This window comes from Oncorhynchus keta, chromosome 16 (genome assembly GCF_023373465.1).
Source record: "Oncorhynchus keta strain PuntledgeMale-10-30-2019 chromosome 16, Oket_V2, whole genome shotgun sequence".
Lineage (NCBI taxonomy): Eukaryota > Metazoa > Chordata > Actinopteri > Salmoniformes > Salmonidae > Oncorhynchus > Oncorhynchus keta.
The window spans coordinates 11,930,240-11,950,911 of NC_068436.1; the positions used below are offsets into that span (position 1 = coordinate 11,930,240).

General features: G+C 45.5%; 1 protein-coding gene across 1 annotated transcript in view; it reads left to right on the plus strand.

Moving 5' to 3' along the window:
* Positions 1-20,672, plus strand: part of LOC118395559 (glycine receptor subunit alpha-3-like) — a 118,576-nt gene that overhangs the window by 38,434 nt on the left and 59,470 nt on the right. The window contains exons 2-3 of the mRNA XM_052464684.1: positions 12,711-12,841; positions 15,328-15,395. Of these exons, the coding sequence (XP_052320644.1) occupies positions 12,711-12,841; positions 15,328-15,395 (199 nt within the window). The remainder of the gene's footprint in view (positions 1-12,710; positions 12,842-15,327; positions 15,396-20,672) is intronic.

The following is a 20,672-nucleotide window of genomic DNA, read 5'->3' on the forward strand; positions in this document are numbered from 1 at the left end:
CTCGTCTCCACTGTCCTCCAGTCAACATAGGTGGCTCAGGATCTAAAAACACTTCCTCGTCTCCACTGTCCTCCAGTCAACATAGGTGGCTCAGGATCTAAAAACACTTCCTCGTCTCCACTGTCCTCCAGTCAACATAGGTGGCTCAGGATCTAAAAACACTTCCTCGTCTCCACTGTCCTCCAGTCAACATAGGTGGCTCAGGATCTAAAAACACTTCCTCGTCTCCACTGTCCTCCAGTCATCATAGGTGGCTCAGGATCTAAAAACACTTCCTCGTCTCCACTGTCCTCCAGTCAACATAGGTGGCTCAGGATCTAAAAACACTTCCTCGTCTCCACTGTCCTCCAGTCAACATAGGTGGCTCAGGATCTAAAAACACTTCCTCGTCTCCACTGTCCTCCAGTCAACATAGGTGGCTCAGGATCTAAAAACACTTCCTCGTCTCCACTGTCCTCCAGTCAACATAGGTGGCTCAGGATCTAAAAACACTTCCTCGTCTCCACTGTCCTCCAGTCAACATAGGTGGCTCAGGATCTAAAAACACTTCCTCGTCTCCACTGTCCTCCAGTCAACATAGGTGGCTCAGGATCTAAAAACACTTCCTCGTCTCCACTGTCCTCCAGTCAACATAGGTGGCTCAGGATCTAAAAACACTTCCTCGTCTCCACTGTCCTCCAGTCAACATAGGTGGCTCAGGATCTAAAAACACTTCCTCGTCTCCACTGTCCTCCAGTCAACATAGGTGGCTCAGGATCTAAAAACACTTCCTCGTCTCCACTGTCCTCCAGTCAACATAGGTGGCTCAGGATCTAAAAACACTTCCTCGTCTCCACTGTCCTCCAGTCAACATAGGTGGCTCAGGATCTAAAAACACTTCCTCGTCTCCACTGTCCTCCAGTCAACATAGGTGGCTCAGGATCTAAAAACACTTCCTCGTCTCCACTGTCCTCCAGTCATCATAGGTGGCTCAGGATCTAAAAACACTTCCTCGTCTCCACTGTCCTCCAGTCAACATAGGTGGCTCAGGATCTAAAAACACTTCCTCGTCTCCACTGTCCTCCAGTCAACATAGGTGGCTCAGGATCTAAAAACACTTCATCGTCTCCACTGTCCTCCAGTCAACATAGGTGGCTCAGGATCTAAAAACACTTCCTCGTCTCCACTGTCCTCCAGTCAACATAGGTGGCTCAGGATCTAAAAACACTTCCTCGTCTCCACTGTCCTCCAGTCAACATAGGTGGCTCAGGATCTAAAAACACTTCCTCGTCTCCACTGTCCTCCAGTCAACATAGGTGGCTCAGGATCTAAAACACTTCCTCGTCTCCACTGTCCTCCAGTCAACATAGGTGGCTCAGGATCTAAAAACACTTCCTCGTCTCCACTGTCCTCCAGTCAACATAGGTGGCTCAGGATCTAAAAACACTTCCTCGTCTCCACTGTCCTCCAGTCAACATAGGTGGCTCAGGATCTAAAACACTTCCTCGTCTCCACTGTCCTCCAGTCAACATAGGTGGCTCAGGATCTAAAAACACTTCCTCGTCTCCACTGTCCTCCAGTCAACATAGGTGGCTCAGGATCTAAAAACACTTCCTCGTCTCCACTGTCCTCCAGTCAACATAGGTGGCTCAGGATCTAAAAACACTTCCTCGTCTCCACTGTCCTCCAGTCAACATAGGTGGCTCAGGATCTAAAAACACTTCCTCGTCTCCACTGTCCTCCAGTCGTTTCTCTGCTGTTGTTTAATTGATGACGTATCATGCTTTTGGAGCGGATTCATTAAAAACACCGCTATCGTTTCATCCAGAAGGCTTGGCAAACATCAGCGGATGGATGGATGGATGGTGGTTACCGTGGTATCCCTCTACAGGTGAAGGGGACAGGGTTTGGTTACTAAGCAACTGTCACTGATTGCAAAGACTCTGCTGGCGTTTGTGAAGCCTCACGAGTCACGACACAGACAGACAGGACGGATATGTATCGGTTTGTGCAGACGCCACGGAGGTGTACAAACAAACGGGTTCGTTCTCTTTCTCTCTCTCTCTCTCTCTCTCTCTCTCTCTCGGTCAGAGAGAGCCGTGACTCTGTAACACCCCCTCGCACAGGTGGGAAATTATACATCACAGCTGTGCTTGAACGACACACCCCCACACACTCTGTTACCAACCCTGTGTCGGCATTTACACCTTCAAACCCGTTTCCCTCTCACAGATCCCAACGGAACCATAGAGCAACTTTGAAGCCGTAGTTCCATAAATGCCAGTGACATGTTAGGCCTAAAGTCTCTAATGGTAAAGCACAGCCCATATAATTCATTATATGGTTACAGCCTGTTTTCAGCCTGTGAGCTATAGCTTGTTCTCATCCCCTTTTAATGGAACAGGACATCATGTCAGCCTATGGGTGATGTGGAACCAGCTATTGTGCCCCTGTAGTCCCCCGGGGAGGCTGTCCGAGAGGGTGAAAGGAGGCACACACCAGGGTATATATACTATGACAGGCTATACAATATTGCCATCTCGTACTCACACATACAGGTCCCAATGAACAAGACACAGAATGAAACACGGATGGTATGCTAGCAATACGCTCCACGGGGGAGACATAAAGGAGGTTGTACAGAGCGATTGACTGTGGGCGTCGGTGGTCGTAGGCTACTTCCCTTGGCAATGACAACACAATGAGACTAAGGCCTGGAAGGGTTCCCGGCTCTCTAGCCTATTGTCATGCCACTGGGTTATGGGGACATTTCACTGTTACAGAACAGATAGTGCTATAGTGTTCTAGGCTTTTGTTTCATGGTTTGATGGTTCATTGTTCTCAAGTATGACACTGGCACCTCCTGCTGAGAAGTGCTTCTGTTTTCCTAGAATATAGTATTGTCCATAGGGTCACATAAAGTTAAAGCGCTGCTTATCCTCTACAGGCCTCAAATGTATGCAGAACGAGACGCAACACATGAGCCGTGTGTAATCATAAACTGTGAGAATTTAATGCTACGCATTTGCGTTTTGAACAATAGAAACAATAGACAATGGGTGTATTGTCTGGGTAGATAGAACTGAAATGAATACAACGGTTTGTGGTTTTCATGTTTTAGAGGGGATGCTTTGATGTCTCCAACAACAAGAGGCGCCGCCGGTACACACACATACACACACACCCGCGTGCACACACACACAAACCACATACAGTACACACACATGAATTGTGTCAAAATGATCAACAACGTTCGTCAGACGTTCCATCACTGTTTACACCCTTCAGAACAACAGCAGCAATCAATGTCATTTGTTTACCGACGACGTGGAAAAGCTGGAGGGGAGAGGTATGATGAATAATTGAACAGCAATTACACCTCACATGTGGCATTTGTATTTCAAGCTGTAGACATCAGCCATTTTGTAGATTTACAAGGTGTGTGTGTGTGTTTGTTTTGTTTGTTTGTACGTGCAAGAGTTTGTGGCGCAAGATGCTACATTATTCAATATTGTAAGTGCAATTCTGTCTGGCCTATTGGTCACTGTTGGGATGCAGGGTGTATAGCTATCTGTCAGTTAAACCCTCATCCATCTCTTCCCTCTCCCATCCTCTTCCTATCTCTCTCATAGCTGGGCTGCGCGCTGTTGCTATCGGTTAATCTCACTTAGCTGTCCGCTAGACCGTTCCTCCACGTCCCTCCCCCTCCCTCCCCCATATCCCCACTCCCGAAACGCTTCAGCTCGTCTGACTCGCATCCCCATCAGCCAGCCTCTCTGCCATGCCTCCAAGCAGCTGGGGAGGAGAGAGGGATGGAGGGAGGAACTGGAAGGTGGGAGAACGAAGAGATGAAAAGGGAGAGAAAGAGGAGAGGGAGAGAGGAAGGAGGGAGGGGGGCAGGGAAGGAAAGAGGGATGTGGAAGTTGGGATGGAGGGAGAGAGGTAGAGAGAGAGAGAGAAAGAGAGAGAGGGAGGGAGGAAGTAAGTGAAAGAAGGTGGGAAGAGGGGAGGAAAGGCAGGGAAGCACTCTCAATCTCTCATCCTGTGCCTCCTCTATTTCCCTCCCTCTCTCTCTGTCAGTGTGACACACTTTTTTAGCCCCGTTAGGGAGCCATAGCATCTGGATGTAACCTTGACACCCCGGGGGGCGGGTGGGGGAGACCAAAATGTGTGTGCATAAGAATATTGGCCTGTGTATTTTTTTTGCTTGTTTACTATGCTTCCGCCGATGTGTAATAGACTGCAAGCTTCAGAAAAACAAGGACTTTGAACTGAATATTATTTCCAATTATGGAGCGCCTTTGAGCCAGAAGGGTTCATTTAAGTCCATTCTGCTACTGTTCTATATCCAATCTGTGACTGTTCAATAACCAAACTGCGGCTGTTCTATATCAAATCTGTGACTGTTCTATATCAAATCTGTGACTGTTCTATATCAAATCTGTAACTGTTCTATATCCAATCTGTGACTGTTCTATATCAAATCTGTGACTGTTCTATATCAAATCTGTAACTGTTCTATATTCAATCTGTGACTGTTCTATATTAAATCTGTGACTGTTCTATATCAAATCTGTAACTGTTCTATATCCAATCTGTGACTGTTCTATATCAAATCTGTGACTGTTCTATATCAAATCTGTAACTGTTCTATATCCAATCTGTGACTGTTCTATATCCAATCTGTGACTGTTCTATATCCAATCTGTGACTGTTCTATATCCAATCTGTGACTGTTCTATATCCAATCTGTGACTGTTCTATATCCAATCTGTGACTGTTCTATATCCAATCTGTGACTGTTCTATATCCAATCTGTGACTGTTCTATATCCAATCTGTGACTGTTCTATATCCAATCTGTGACTGTTCTATATCCAATCTGTGACTGTTCTATATCCAATCTGTGACTGTTCTATATCCAATCTGTGACTGTTCTATATCCAATCTGTGACTGTTCTATATCCAATCTGTGACTGTTCAATAACCAAACTGGGGCTGTTCAATAACCAAACTGGGGCTGTTCAATAACCAAACTGGGGCTGTTCAATAACCAAACTGGAGCTGTTCAATAACCAAACTGGGGCTGTTCAATAACCAAACTGGGGCTGTTCAATAACCAAACTGGGGCTGTTCAATAACCAAACTGGGGCTGTTTTATCCATTCTGTGTAACTGTTCTATATTATGAGACATTTTCTCTACCAAACTGAGAAGAATCCCATGAGGATTGCTGTGTTTTAAACAGTTCTCTTACTCGGTCTGTTCAACCGGCTGGTTTGGTTCACAAAAGCATAACCCGACACCGGTGACCTACCACTCCGCTCCGTCGACCACCGCGGTTGCAGCTGGACGCTCCAGCAGCCAGGACAGTGTTGCCATGACGACCGTCCCTCCTATCTCTATGGCTCGCCTCGTCTGCCTGCTGCTGGAAGTTTTTTTCCCCAGAGTGCTCCTTGTTTGTTTGGGAGATGGCGGATGGACTGAAACATTGGCTCTAGACTACACTGTGGAAGGATAGAGGGCCACTGACAACGATCTCCTTGGAGGATTATGAATCACAGCAGAGCTTTTCTTTGGGTGAGACGAGGGCACTATGGGACCCTGAGGAGAGGCTTGAGCCTGTCATGGTGCCCAGTGACATCAGAACTCCTCAAAAGACCCTGTCTGTCACTGTCATGGAGCTCCACGAGTGAGACCCCAGTCAAGGAGGTTACTTGCTGCCTCAGGAGGCCTTGTCAGTAGTCTCTCTATCGCCATCATCAGGGCGTCAGATGCGTCCAGCCCAAACCCTCATGTCAGACATATTGTAGCTCTCTCAGCATTACTCAGTATACATTTTCCCTCAGTATCTTCTGCCACAAGGGATACATATGCAAATTACGCATATCCTCATAGGTAACACTGGTGCTGAGTAATGTGAAAGTATTTAGGAATTTCTCCTGTATTCAGCATAAAGACAGTCTTCTATCACTGGGTTATTCAGAGAGCAGAGATCTTATCTGTCAAACCAGGAGGAGATTCAGTGCTGAAGTGGGGTTGCACAGTAGGCAGTGACCTCAATGTTTATATGTTCAATTTAATTGATGTTAGTCTGTACCCTCCAGGACAATTTTTCTTGTGTACTGTTGTTAAGTCTTTCTGTGTATAAGGATAGGTTCTGGCAGATATCATGTCGCTGTCCTCCTTCAAGAGTCTTTCAAAGTCTTTCAGCTTTCCCCCTGCAGACACTAACTCCAGCACGAAGTCAAGTTGTGACAAGTTGGACTTACAATGGCTCGTGGTGGGGCTGGTTTGAGTTGGGGCTGGAATAAAGATATTGGATTGGGATCAAACGTAGGGGAATCTCATAGCTGGAGGTCAAAGGGATAATTCAGGCGAAATCTAGATTTGGGGGCAATTACCCTTTACCTTAAGATGTGTCTGAAGGCCCATAGTGAGAGAATCCACAGTAATCCATTGTTGCCGTCTGCCACCGGCGAAGGATCTGTTCATGTTTTCTTCACCGCGAGAATTCCAGAATATTCCAATGCTCCATCAAGCCACGGGTGAGTTTATTCACAGCTGGTAATCAATCCGCATCTGAGTGCCCAGTGGAATACAATACAGTATAATACAACTTTATTGTCCATGTTACAGCAAACAGAAAGAGATGCGGCTGTGAGTCAACATAAGGAAATCGTTCCAGTTACGAGTGACAAAATTCCAGCGATTATTTCAGCAGTCTGAACGATAAAAATCCCTGCAAATTCCACCTGCTACCAAACTTAGTTTAACAGGTTTTTTTTTAGGAAGTTTCAGCTTGCAATGCAGCTTCGCTAACATCGGTGCCGGTGTTTACATTCATTAATTTTCACAATGCTAATTATGCTAGCTCCTGGCTGTGGCAGTTGTTCACAATGGATTGTTGTGGATTCTATCGTTATAGGGCTGTAGACACATCTTAAGGTAAAGGTTATTCCACCCAAATATCGATTTTGCCAGAACTATCCATTCAACGGTTGTTTCCTTGATAAACATAATGTAATCTAGCCTGGGTGCCAGTCTGCATTTCTGCTCTCTTGATAATTAGAAACAAGGAGCCAGGATATATGTAATCAGTACAACTGGAACGGACAGAAAGAGTGAAGTAAGATCATGTGGACGAGGTACTATAAATCCATACGTCACTCAGCCGATCCTTGCTGAGGTAAGTGGGTTGGGGGCTCTCGGGCCTCGGCTAGGGCACAGCTCTGGACACTCGGAATGGAGTAATGCTATAATACTGGAACATTTCGTTCTGCTTTCTCCCCCTCCCCACACATACAACCAGGTCTCACACACACACATGTGCAAAAAGACACATGAAGGTATCCACACACGCATACTCCAGGGCTCTTCTCATTTGTTTTATTTGTAAGTTTATTTAACCTTTATTTAACTAGGCAAGTCAGGGTTAATCCGCAATTTAGGCTTAATCCTAATTGCTTACAGTGACCTTTGACCTATCGTTGTTAGCAGAGGCTGAGGAGTGATGTCACAGCTGGTCAATGGGAGTCTTGTTATAACTATAAGCTACTGTATACACTATGTATAGGAACTACAGTGGGGAGAACAAGTATTTGATACACTGCTGATTTTGCAGGTTTTCCTACTTACAAAGCATGTAGAGGTCTGTAATTTGTATCAACTGTGAGAGACAGAATCAAAAACAAATATCCAGAAAATCACATTGTATGATTTTTAAGTAATTAATTTCCATTTTATTGCAAAGGGAAACCCAGCCGCGAGCTGCCCAGTGACACTAGATAAATGCCTTTTTATGCTCGATTTGAGGCAAGCAACACTGAAGCATGCATGAGAGCACCAGCTATTCTGGACTACTGTGTGATAACTCTATTGGTAGCCAATATGAGCAAGACCTTTAAACAGGTCAACATTCACAAAGGCTCCGGGACATACGGACCCGGGTATCCTAGACCCGGGTATCCGGGAGGATCCTGTTGATGTGAGCCATGACCAGCCTTTTAAAGCACTTCATAGCTACTGATGTGAGTGCTATGATTTAGGTATGTTACCTTCACTTTCTTGAGCACAGAGACAATGGTGGTCTGCTTGAAAGGTATAACAGACTCGGTCAGGGAGAGGTTGAAAACGTCAGTGAAGACACTTGCCAGTTGGTTTGCGCTTGCTTTGACTACAAGTCCTTGTAATCCGTTTGTCCCTGCGCCTTTGTGAATGTTGACCTGTTTAAAGGTCTTGCTCATATTGGCTACCGAGAGATTCGCATAGCGCCCCAACAGATCCACAGATGATGCAATCTCAATCACACTCCACACTGCCCTTTCCCACCTGGACAAAAGGAACACCTATGTGAGAATGCTGTTCATTGACTACAGCTCAGCATTCAACACCATAGCGCCCACAAAGCTCATCACTAAGCTAATGACCCTGGGACGAAACACCTCCCTCTGCAACTGGATCCTGGACTTCCTGATGGTCCGCCCCCAGGTGGTAAGTGTAGGCAACAACACGTCTGCCCTGCTGATCCTCAGCACTAGAGGCCCTCAGTGGTGTGTGCTTAGTCCCCCCCCCCGTACCCCCTGTTCATCCACGACTGCGTGGCCAAACGCGACTCCAACACCATTATTAAGTTTGCTGACGACAGTTTGCTGACGATCACCGGCAACGATGAGACAGCCTATAGGGAGGAGATCAGAAACCTGGCAGTGTGGTGCCAGGACAACAACCTCTTCGTCAATGTGAGCAAGACAAAGGAGCTGATTGTGGACTACATAACTATAGGAAAAGGCTGTAGTGGAGCAGGTTGAGAGTTTCATGTTCCTTGGTGTCCACATCACCAAGGATGGTCATGGTCCTAACACACCAAGACAGTCGTGAAGAGGGCACGACAACATCTTCTCCCCCTCTGGAGACTAAAAAGACTTGGCATGGGTCCCCAGATCCTCAAAAAGTTATACAGCTGCACCATCAAGAGCATCCTGACCGGTTGTATCACCACCTGGCATGGTAACAAGGCGCTACAGAGGGTAGTGCGTATGGCCCAGGACATCACTGGGCCAAGCTTCCTGACATCCAGAACCTATATACTAGGCGGTGTCAGAGGAAATCCCCCAAAATTGTCAGACTCCAGTCACCCAAGTCATAGACTGTTTTCTCTGCTACCGCAAGGCAAGCGGTACCGGAGCGCCAAGACTAGGTCCAAAAGGCTCCTAAACAGATTCTAAAGCCTGCTGAACAATTAACCAAATAGCCACCGGATAATTTACATTGACACCCCCACATTTGTTTTTACACTGCTGCTACTCACTGTTTATTATCTATGCATAGTCACTTCACCCCTACCTCCATGTACAAATTACCCCGACTAACCTGTCCCCCCGCACATTGACTCGGTACCGGTACTCCCTATATATAGCCTTGTTATTGTTATTTTATTGCGTTACTTTTTATTATTTTATATTGTAGTTTATTTGGTAAATATTTTCTTAACTCTTTCTTGAACTGCACTATTGGTTAAGGGCTTGTAAGTAAGCATTTCACGGTAAGGTCTACACACATTGTATTCGGCGCAGGTGACAAATAAAGTTTGATTTGATCAACTTTGATTTAAATACTATCAGTAGATATGTGGAGTATGTGGAAATGAAAATAATAACATTTGGGGAATGTTTTCTGTGGCTTATTATTAGAGCTGTAAATGTCTATCCCTACTTTGTGCCCTCATTTTTCCCTGACCCCGTGACCCGACCAGGAAAAAACTATTTTTAATTTCACGGCATATAAGTGCTCATGTACACTATAACTGGTAACTGAGCACAAATTATATTTCACAATTGAGGCCATGTGAAATTGACCAATCACGTTCCGTTGCCGTACTGTTCTGTATGTCTGGTTCTTTTGAGTTCATTAAGGCTGGCAACGTTTTGTTTGTTTCAAATATTCCAAATGTTTCCCCTTTTCATATTGTATATTCAGCCGGGGGAAAATGTTGTTCTTCTTGACCTAAATCCCCTTTGGTAATTATTGTTTTCATTTTCAACCGGCTTGTTTTTGTTTTGTCCACGGCATGCAGACAGCATGGCATTATGCCTGGTTTCTAACACTGAAATGAGTCAGTCTAGATGTCTCTGTGAAGTCAGACAGTGTAAGATTTCACACCACTTACACCCTACTTAGTCGTAAGGAAGCTATGTTATGTGGTCATGCAATTTGAAAATTAATGTTTGATATTTTTTAACTATTTTACTGCCACTTTCACTGTCTGTATTTGTATCCGATGAGAAGGTCTGGTTACACAGGCAGCCCAATTCTGATCTTTTTCCGCTAATTGGTCTTTTGATCAATCACGTCAGATCTTTGTCAGAGCTGATTTAATTGGTCAAAAGACCAATTAGTGGAGAAAAAAAAGATCCGAATCAGGTTGCCTGTGTCGACGCAGCCTTAGTGCAAGGCAGGAACATAACCTGTTCACCCTGGGGGTCTCCAATAACCAGGTTTAAAGCACATCTGATTTTTACAACTTTCCAGGAAAAAACTGCTTGCCTTGTCCCAGGTGTAAGGGCTTAAAGAGAGCACCGGTAGCACCGTCTAACATGTAATCCACTGGGGGAGTGAGAGGCAACTACATGCTGTGTCTGCTTAAAGCAAAGGGGGTGGAGTCACAGCAGGATAAATGTACGGGTACCGCTGGGAGCTACCGAACCAACACGTTAAAATCGGGGATGAAATAAGAAACGAAGACTGACTGTATTGTGGCTCACATTATTTAATAATTCCTACACGGGCCCAGCTCACTTACGAGAAGACTTTATATTCTTCTACTACCTGTAATTTTCCTTAGAAGAGAGAAAGAGCGAGAAGATCCCAGGCTTTGATGTTTTAATTAGTCATTGGGCTATCGGGGCTATACCATAATGACTCGCAGTCTCGCAGTCCCTCCCTCTAGCAGGGTTTTACTTTCCCTGCCAACGTGGGTTGACAGCTGTGAATAAATACTTGATGGAGGACCGTTGTGCTGGCATTGTGATGGGCTAGGGAGGAAGAGAGTCTTGGAGTTTAATCACTGTTTATGTTTTGGTCCTCTCGCTGTCAACAGTTGTTTTTTATTCGTTACAAAGCTATCTTGTCTTTTTTACATTTTTTATTTTGTATGTTTTCAAATCCCCATGCCAAAACTCTGTCTAAAAAGACAAGATGAGGGTTGTGTATGCCGTTTGCTCTGGGCTATAGCACAACATACTTGAGCATATTTGACGAGTTACCCAGGCATTCTCTCAGGGATTGGGGTTTAGCAATACAGGGAACAACATTAGACAACGGGTCCCAATCCAATGCATGGTAAATAAGTGTGTCCTCCCCTGAGCTTCTCTCTGGATAATGAATAAGGACTTTTAGTGGATGGGAGGTCTAGGATGCCGTATCAAATGTCATTTTAACCTTTTCGTTTTTTGCCTTTAGGAAATTCGTATCGACAGCTATTTATATTTCAGCCATGTTCAAATATTTAGTGTGGAGCGTTATTGGTGCCACGAAAGACCCCTGTTATATTCAGCTGTTGTATCTAAATGAACAGATTGAGGTTTGCTATAATGATACCGCAACATATATAGCCATTTATTGTATTGATACAGGGAAAGTCCTGCGAGAGGAACTCTATAATTAACACACACATTCAATATTAGATGGTTCCTATATCTGTCTGGTCAGCCACTCTGTCTTTCTCTCTCTCTCTCTCCATCTGTCCCTCACTATCTCTTTCTCTCTCCATCTCTCTCCCTCCCTCTCTCTACCCCTCTCCTTCTCTCTCTGGGAATCTAAATACATTTCTTCAGCCTCCGCTACTTCGGCCACAAAAGAGAAGTCCTGAATATGCATTATGATGTCAGGGGACATTAGTGTTAGTGTGTACATTAATGGCCTGGGTTAACTCTGCTGCACATTTCACTAAAGTCTGTATTTTATCTGTGTGCCTCTTCTCTCTCTCTCTCTCTCTCTCTCTCTCTCTCTCTCTCTCTCTCTCTCTCTCTCTCTCTCTCTCTCTCTCTCTCTCTCTCTCTCTCTCTCTCTCTCTCTCTCTCTCTCTGTCTGTCTGTCTGTCTGTCTGTCTGTCTGTCTGTCTGTCTGTCTGTCTGTCTGTCTGTCTGTCTGTCTGTCTGTCTGTCTGTCTGTCTGTCTGTCTGTCTGTCTGTCTGTCTGTCTGTCTGTCTGTCTGTCTGTCTGTCTGTCTGTCTGTCTGTCTGTCTGTCTGTCTGTCTGTCTGTCTGTCTGTCTGTCTGTCTGTCTGTCTGTCTGTCTGTCTGTCTGTCTGTCTGTCTGTCTGTCTGTCTGTCTGTCTGTCTGTCTGTCTCCCTCTCCTCTCCCTCTCCCTCTCCCTCTCCCTCTCCCTCTCCCTCTCTCTCTCTCTCTCTCTCTCTCTCTCTCTCTCTCTCTCTCTCTCTCTCTCTCTCTCTCTCTCTCTCTCTCTCACTCTCTCTCACTCTCACTCTCACTCTCTGTCACTCTCTCTCTCTCTGTCACTCTCTCTCTCTCTCTGTCACTCTCTCTCTCTCTCTGTCACTCTCTCTCTCTCTGTCACTCTCTCTCTGTCACTCTCTCTCTCTCTCTGTCACTCTCTCTCTCTCTGTCACTCTCTCTCTCTCTCTGTCACTCTCTCTCTGTCACTCTCTCTCTGTCACTCTCCCTCTGTCTCTGTCTCTCTCTCTCTCTCTCTCTCTCTCTCTCTCTCTTTTAGTCTGGTGGCGTCTAAAGAGCCAGAGAGTCCTCGGGGGAGAGCAGTGCATCCTCCATCACCCTCCGACTTCTTGGACAAACTCATGGGGAGAACCTCTGGCTACGATGCCAGGATTAGACCCAACTTTAAAGGTACAGTATGGGCCTACAGTTTGTTTCTGGCCAAAAGTAGAACTGGCAGTTACAAGTTAAATTCAGGCCAAACATTAAATGTAACTTTCCTCTTTACCCAATGAGCAAGTCAGTTCATCCTCGGTTCATCGCCTGATGTGATGTATTTACATGAATGTCCACAATAATACTTTCCAGAATAAAGTTCCCATATCACCCCCAAAATCCTTTCGTTATGTACCGTCTTACAAGTAACATCCAACATCACAACGTCAGGTGGCCGTTAGCTGCTGACTGAGGCCGCAGTGAACAGCTCCTAAAATGGAGTCAGAACAGACGGTGTTTACTCTCCCGTTTAGTCCCCTCGGTTCTACTGTTTACCATACTGCTGGCCAGGCCCAGGGACCGACTGCCTCCAGCCCTGGTCCTGTCCCTCATGGCAGAGATGTGAGTTAACAGAATGGTCTGTCTGGAAGTAAAAGACACGTTATGTTTCTGTTTGTCACTTTTTAGCTTGGCAAACACAGAGATACGAGTCAGATTGGTGTTGCCGTGACTACCCAAAAAGAAGTAGGAGTAGAAGGCCGTCCACGAAAGCTTGCCATCACACTCTGTTCTGAGCTGTCCTGATTGACATCATGTAGGCCATGTTCAATACAATGAGTAAAGAAAGTGTCCATGATAGGATGCTTGTGATAAGGCCATGGTCTAGAGAAGGGTTTGTTAGCCAATCAAATTGGGATTCAGCTGAAAAATAGGACCATCCACAGGGTATGTGATCTATCAGTCGTGGTTGCCACATGTGGCCACATCCATCCACACATTTGAGCAGGAAGGGGAAATGGGATGGAGTGGTCAGTGGAGTGTTCAGTTGGACCGGCAGAGAGAAACACACACACACACACACACACACACACACACACACACACACACACACACACACACACACACACACACACACACACACACACACACACACACACACACACACACACACACACACACACACACACACACACACACACACACACACACACACAGCAAAGTGAAAAACCCACACTCTCCCTTATCTCTCCTTTTGTCATCATTGTCGATGACAGAGTCACAGAACGCAGAAAGCCACGGGAATACGGATCGCCCGGCTCTGCTTGACAACTAGACTCCTAGGAAAAAACATACCTGTCATGTTTGATTTGACATGCACTAACCACTTACTGACATCACTGTACATGCTGCTCCAAGTGTATTGCTGTTTCTATTGTAGTGTAGAAAGCATGGCCACAGTTTCTATGCTGGTCACGTACAGTCATGCAACAGTGAAAGGACTTTGTCCTTAAGACATGCCAATCGTCTTGAATGGAGAAATGTGAAATGATGAAATGAAAATGACTGCTAATGTCGTAAAAGCACATTATGTTGTCAGATGTCAATGTAGGATCTTAATTTGAGTCCGTTTGCTACAGCAGGGAAATAATCCTGCAGCAACAGGAAATGTGAATTATTATGTGGATTTATAATTCATGGACATTTTTGTAAGGGTTTAGACATTTGTCTTAAGGGAAAATCAAGTCTGACATTTTGGCAACACTTCACTTGACATCCAGCGTCATAACATGTTGTCACATGGTCATAACCATATGATAATATGTCATAACAGCTGACATAACTTGTCATAACACTGTCATGACACATACTGTATATTTAGACCTGTTGTGACATGTATTGCATTGTATGACTGTTTAGGACACCTACATGATGGGTCAAAACCCACAAAACCTACAACACAAGGCAAAAACATTCCATTACACCATAGTTTGTTGTATAACATTTTCTGAAATGTAATATTGAATTATCATTGTAATTGTGTACAAATTGATGTCGGACATGCGCCTACCACAATGCTCTGTTGCTGATGAGTGGGATAAATGCAGGAGCAGGACAAGACACCCTCCTTTTGACTGATGACTTTTCGCAGTCCAAGCAAAGTGACACAGGAGAAAGTTATTCAAAATATGATTTGGAAAAAAACATGACTGAAAAAAATGAATTACAACAGCAACAAAGGACTTAAGAAACACACTTTCAAACGAAAGGAAACTTCTTGGCAGAGACAAAACACATTTGAAGAACTACAAGTTTTACATTTCCTGCATAGTGGGAAAGTTTTCCTGCAACAGCTGATCAAATTAAGATCCCACGCCTGTAGGTTAGCATGTATTTTGTTTTGAGGGGAAAAACAGATCATTTATCAAGAATGGGAAGTAGATTAAGATATATGAATGCCTCCAGGGCTACAAGGCTGTGCAGGATCTATTCTGTTACATCATGTATAAGGCCATCGTGGCATGGGTTGATGGGAACCACAGTTTTAAATATTCATGGAGGGGTTTAAGTGAAGAGCCATGTTTCTCAAAGACATTGAGTATGTGTATGTGTTTCTATGCCTACCTGTCTTAAACTACTTTGAAGCTATATCATATTTCCTGATGCTATTTTCCTCTGTCTAGGTCCTCCCGTGAACGTATCATGCAATATATTCATCAACAGCTTTGGCTCCATAGCTGAGACTACAATGGTACGTATATATTCATGCATTCATATAAATACATTTACTGCCTTCATTCCAGTCAATGTCAAACACATATTTGAAAGTCAATGAATTCCAAAGGGTAGCATTGCCAAACGATGACAAACTACGTGACAGGGTGGGGGTAGTGTGTGTGTGTAACATGGGGTAGTGTGTGTTTCGCGTGCCAGCGTGTTACCAGCTCACTTTGTCACACACACACACACACACACACACACACACACACACACACACACACACACACACACACACACACACACACACACACACACACACACACACACACACACACACACACACACACACACACACACACACTGATAATGTGGACGAGGAAACATCATAACGCAGCGTGTTTCCCGGGCCAAGCATCTCTCAGACCTCTTCTCCACTCTCTCCTGGGGAGAATCTCTTAAGTAAGAATCCATTTCCCTTCCTCTCCCACTGAAGGGATGAATTGAACAAGCACCATTAAGCTATTATTGAGGGTACTTTACTGAAACAATAAACATCCCCCTGAATAAGACATAGTTTTCTAAGAGGGTGTTTACTATTTGAATGAGATCATGAACGTGCCTGATGGAAAGGTTGTTCCTTAAAGAGGAAGGTGTTATTTTAACCTGTGTCTGTGACGTGGATCAGAGATGAAGTTGATGGGTTTGGATGGGGAATGGAGTTAAAGGACTAGACAACGGATCCCCTGGAGCAAGGCTTTGAATGACTACTGAAAGGCACAGACACAATGGCATAGGCACGCATGCACACACTCTCACACACACACCACACACAGTGGATGTGAAGAGGGGACATCTGTGTCAGTCTGCCAGCGTTAACTTTGCACTTGTCACTCACTCACTCACTCACTCACTCACTCACTCACTCACTCACTCACTCTCTCTCTCTCTCTCTCTCTCTCTCTCTCTCTCTCTCTCTCTCTCTCTCTCTCTCTCTCTCTCTCTCTCTCTCTCTCTCTCTCTCTCTCTCTCTCTCACTCACTCACACTCACACTCACACTCACACACACACACACACACACACACAAAGCCCTGTCGCCTGCCTCCCCGTCCCCATCTGAATAAGTCATAGCCTCAGGGAGCTGACAAACAGGCTTACAAGTCATTACCAGTGATGAGACAAGCAGAACACACACACACACACCACTGCGAGGCTTCCTGCTTTATAGATACCCAACCAGCAGGCACCTCACAAATCATTCAGCAATTACAGAACTACCTTAGGAACCACAGACCCAGTGGTGGTTGTAGAAGTAGAGATCTCTCTATCTTTCCCTCGAGATGAAATAATCAATACACCCAAACGGAATGTGGTCAGTGAAGCTGGACGTAAAGATGATTTAAAAGACTAATTGGCTTGAAGTGGTTCTTGGACTCTGGGACGTTTCTTATGAGTCAATGTAGATGGAAATGTTTTTACTACGACCCATAAAGGGTTAGAATTGTCTCACTGGCTTTGACTCTGTTTTGCAAGTCTATAATGAGAAGTGACATGGATATGAGTGATTTAGTTTTTATAATGTGGGGTTTGTATGAGTACCCCTTCATGGGGTGTACAAAGGTGCCAAATGATGATGAAGTCATCTGAAGCTCGGTGAGAAAACAGAAGTGAACACAACTCTTTCCATTTCTTAGCAGTAGGCATCATTTGGGAATGATGGAGTGATAAGTCTGATGGTGAACGAGGACGATGTGGAGGTCTCCAATATATTTGAAGAGGGATAGCATGGAACTGCAAGATATGGAAAGAGTGAGAAAATGGAGGGACTTCAGAGTCCAGTGTGGCTGTGGGGGTAGAGGGGATATGGTGGTGAAGGACAGAGGGGCCATGCTGGAGAGAAAGGAAAACAATTGAGAGAGAAAAAGACAGGAGAGGAGGATCATTCTCCTCCGTATGTCACCGCTGGTTTAGAGAGGCTCAGGGGCAGCAGCAGCCCTACTCCCACCATCACCATCTGTCCTCCTCCACACACAGGGAGATGATGTAACATTGGTCGGAGGGAGGGAGGGAGGGAGGGAGGGAGGGAGGGAGGGAGGGAGGGAGGGAGGGAGGGAGGGAGGGAGGGAGGGAGGGAATTTACTGAAGAGCACTAAGGCCTGACCCGCAAGGCGTTGCTCATGGCCCATCACAGGGAAAAGGTTTCATTCAGAGACAGACCGAGAGTGGGTGGGTTAAGTCTGTTTGAGCTACAGGGAGAGAGTGGATAGGAGAATTCTGTTAGAGACTTACAAGGGAGACATACAAAGATTTGATGCATTCCTTTCTGGGTCTGATATGATTAGATTTGAAAAGGACTCTGACTCTGTGTGGCTCTGATTCCTTCGCAGCAAGCAGCAGACCAGACGACAAGCCTTTCTGACTGTGACATAACTTCTGATAGCACAGTGCTGCTTTGACATGGGGATTGAACTGCTGTCAGTGATGGATGGAAACATTGTGTCATAGAGTACAAAGGGGGAGGCTACACACTGCCACGTATTATTTACTATGGCGTGTGTGTGTGTGTGGTGTGTGTGTCCATCCTCTCCCCTCTCATCTCAACCAACGACGGTTGGTTAGACAGATCAGATCTGAGATTAAAGCTCAGTGGTCAATCCTATAGTACCAAGCTATAGTGACCACATTAAAGACGGTGGCTGTGTTCATGTTGGACCACTGCATCATTCTAGGTAACATAATTCAAAAAATACCCATCAAAAGCCATCAGTTCAAGCTAGAGATATCAGTTTCTTTGCATGGGCTGCGTCCCAATCCTCCGCATCCACTTATGTCGGCCTTCTGCATCTGTGTCCATGTGGCACTGGAGGAGACAAGCCCTCTTGCCACGCAAGAGTCAATCAAGTGTGTGATTGGCTGGACAAGCAGCCCCAACTGTTTATTAGGCTGCTGCTGTTGCTCCCATTTGAGGAGGGGGCGAGGGAGAGGACAGCAGACAGCTGACAGCTGACATGTTGGGGCTGAACGGCTCAGTTTAAGATTGCCTTTGATATTTGTAAGCATTTCTGTTGGTCAATTATGGAATAAAAACTAGTTTTACTCTGCCTCACTGAGCCTCTCCCCAGACTTTGTCACAGTCCTAAAATAACATCAATATTTCCTGAGCTGTCTTATCTTCTAGATATACTGTAGGACAGTCATTCAGAGGGTGAATGGGCAAGACAAAATATTTAAATGTCTTTGAACGGGGTGTGGTAGTAGGTGCCAGACGTAGCGATTTGAGTGTGTCAGGAATTGCAACGCTGCTGGGTTTTTTCACACTCAACAGTTTCCCATGTGTATCAAGAATGGTCCACCACCCAGAGGACATCCAGCCAACTTGACACAACTGTGGGAAGCATTGGAGTCAACACGGGCCAGCATCCCTACGGAACGCTTTAGACACCTTGTAGAGTCAATGCCTCAACGTATTGAGGCTGTTCTGAGTGCAAAACTCAATTATAGGAAGCAATTCCTAATGTTTTGTACACTCAGTGTATATGATGTCATGCTACATAAGTCGAGGCTTGCATCATCAGTTGAGTTCTGGAATCGACCACTTCTAGCAACATGTGCCCTAGCTTACAACCATGAAAGTATGGTTGGCTTGTTTGTTATGATAGGGCACACGTTTTCCCTGACCGTGTGACCTGACCTGGAAAAACTCCTGGCCCTAGTTAGGATTGATTTGCTCTTTGACTTCTTTCCTTAAGTTAAGTGTTGTTAGTTCAGGTCAGCAGGTCAATCTGTGAGTGCTGTGCCTTCCAGTCAGTCATCAAAGTCAGTGATGCAGTTACATAGGAGGCTTCCCAGGAGAGAGTTCCACTGTGTCTGGTGGTTCCACTGCGTCCGGTGGTTCTTCCTGCTTATACCACAGATTACCCATGCTCCACTAAACCCGTATGTGCTGCTGTGGCCACAGCCATGAGCCGTGGTCCTCACTGGGACACATACATGGAAAGGCGCTCACAACGATAGCAGAGGTATGTAGGGAGTTGTGGTTGAGGGGGTATTGGGTACCATGTTGAGATCTAAGTGTGTGTGTCCTCTGAGATCCGCCTAACCTGTGAGTAACATTTAGGGCTGTGAATTATGTAAGCAACATTCTTGACAGGAGGATGACTAATTATCTAGAGTGGTTGACTGTTTTTTCCTTCCAGTTTTGCGCTTGTTTATTAAAGCGGCAACAGTGGTATGGTACATGGTCACATGGTAGACTAGAGTCATGGTCACATGGTAGACTAGAGGGACATGGTCACATGGTAGACTAGAGGGACATGGTAGACTAGAGGGACATGGTCACATGGTAGACTAGAGGGACATGGTCACATGGTAGACTAGAGTCATGGTCACATGGTAGACTAGAGGGACATGGTCACATGGTAGACTAGAGGGACATGGTCACATGGTAGACTAGAGTCATGGTCACATGGTAGACTAGAGGGACATGGTCACATGGTAGACTAGAGTCATGGTCACATGGTAGACTAGAGGGACATGGTCACATGGTAGACTAGAGTCATGGTCACATGGTAGACTAGAGGGACATGGTCACATGGTAGACTAGAGTCATGGTCACATGGTAGACTAGAGGGACATGGTCACATGGTAGACTAGAGTCATGGTCACATGGTAGACTAGAGGGACATGGTCACATGGTAGACTAGAGTCATGGTCACATGGTAGACTAGAGGGACATGGTCACATGGTAGACTAGAGGGACATGGTAGACTAGAGGGACATGGTCACATGGTAGACTAGAGTCACGTGGTAGACTAGAGGGACATGGTCACATGGTAGACTAGAGTCATGGTCACATGGTAGACTAGAGGGACATGGTCACATGGTAGACTAGAGGGACATGGTAGACTAGAGGGACATGGTCACATGGTAGACTAGAGGGACATGGTCACATGGTAGACTAGAGGGTCATGGTCACATGGTAGACTAGAGGGACATGGTCACATGGTAGACTAGAGGGACATGGTAGACTAGAGGGACATGGTCACATGGTAGACTAGAGGGACATGGTCACATGGTAGACTAGAGGGACATGGTCACATGGTAGACTAGAGGGACATGGTCACATGGTAGACAGTAGTGACACATGGTAGATTAGAGTCACATGGTAGACTAGAGGGACATGGTCACATGGTAGACTAGAGGGACATGGTCACATGGTAGACTAGAGGGACATGGTCACATGGTAGGCTAGAGGGACATGGTCACATGGTAGACTAGAGGGACATGGTCACATGGTAGACTAGAGGGACA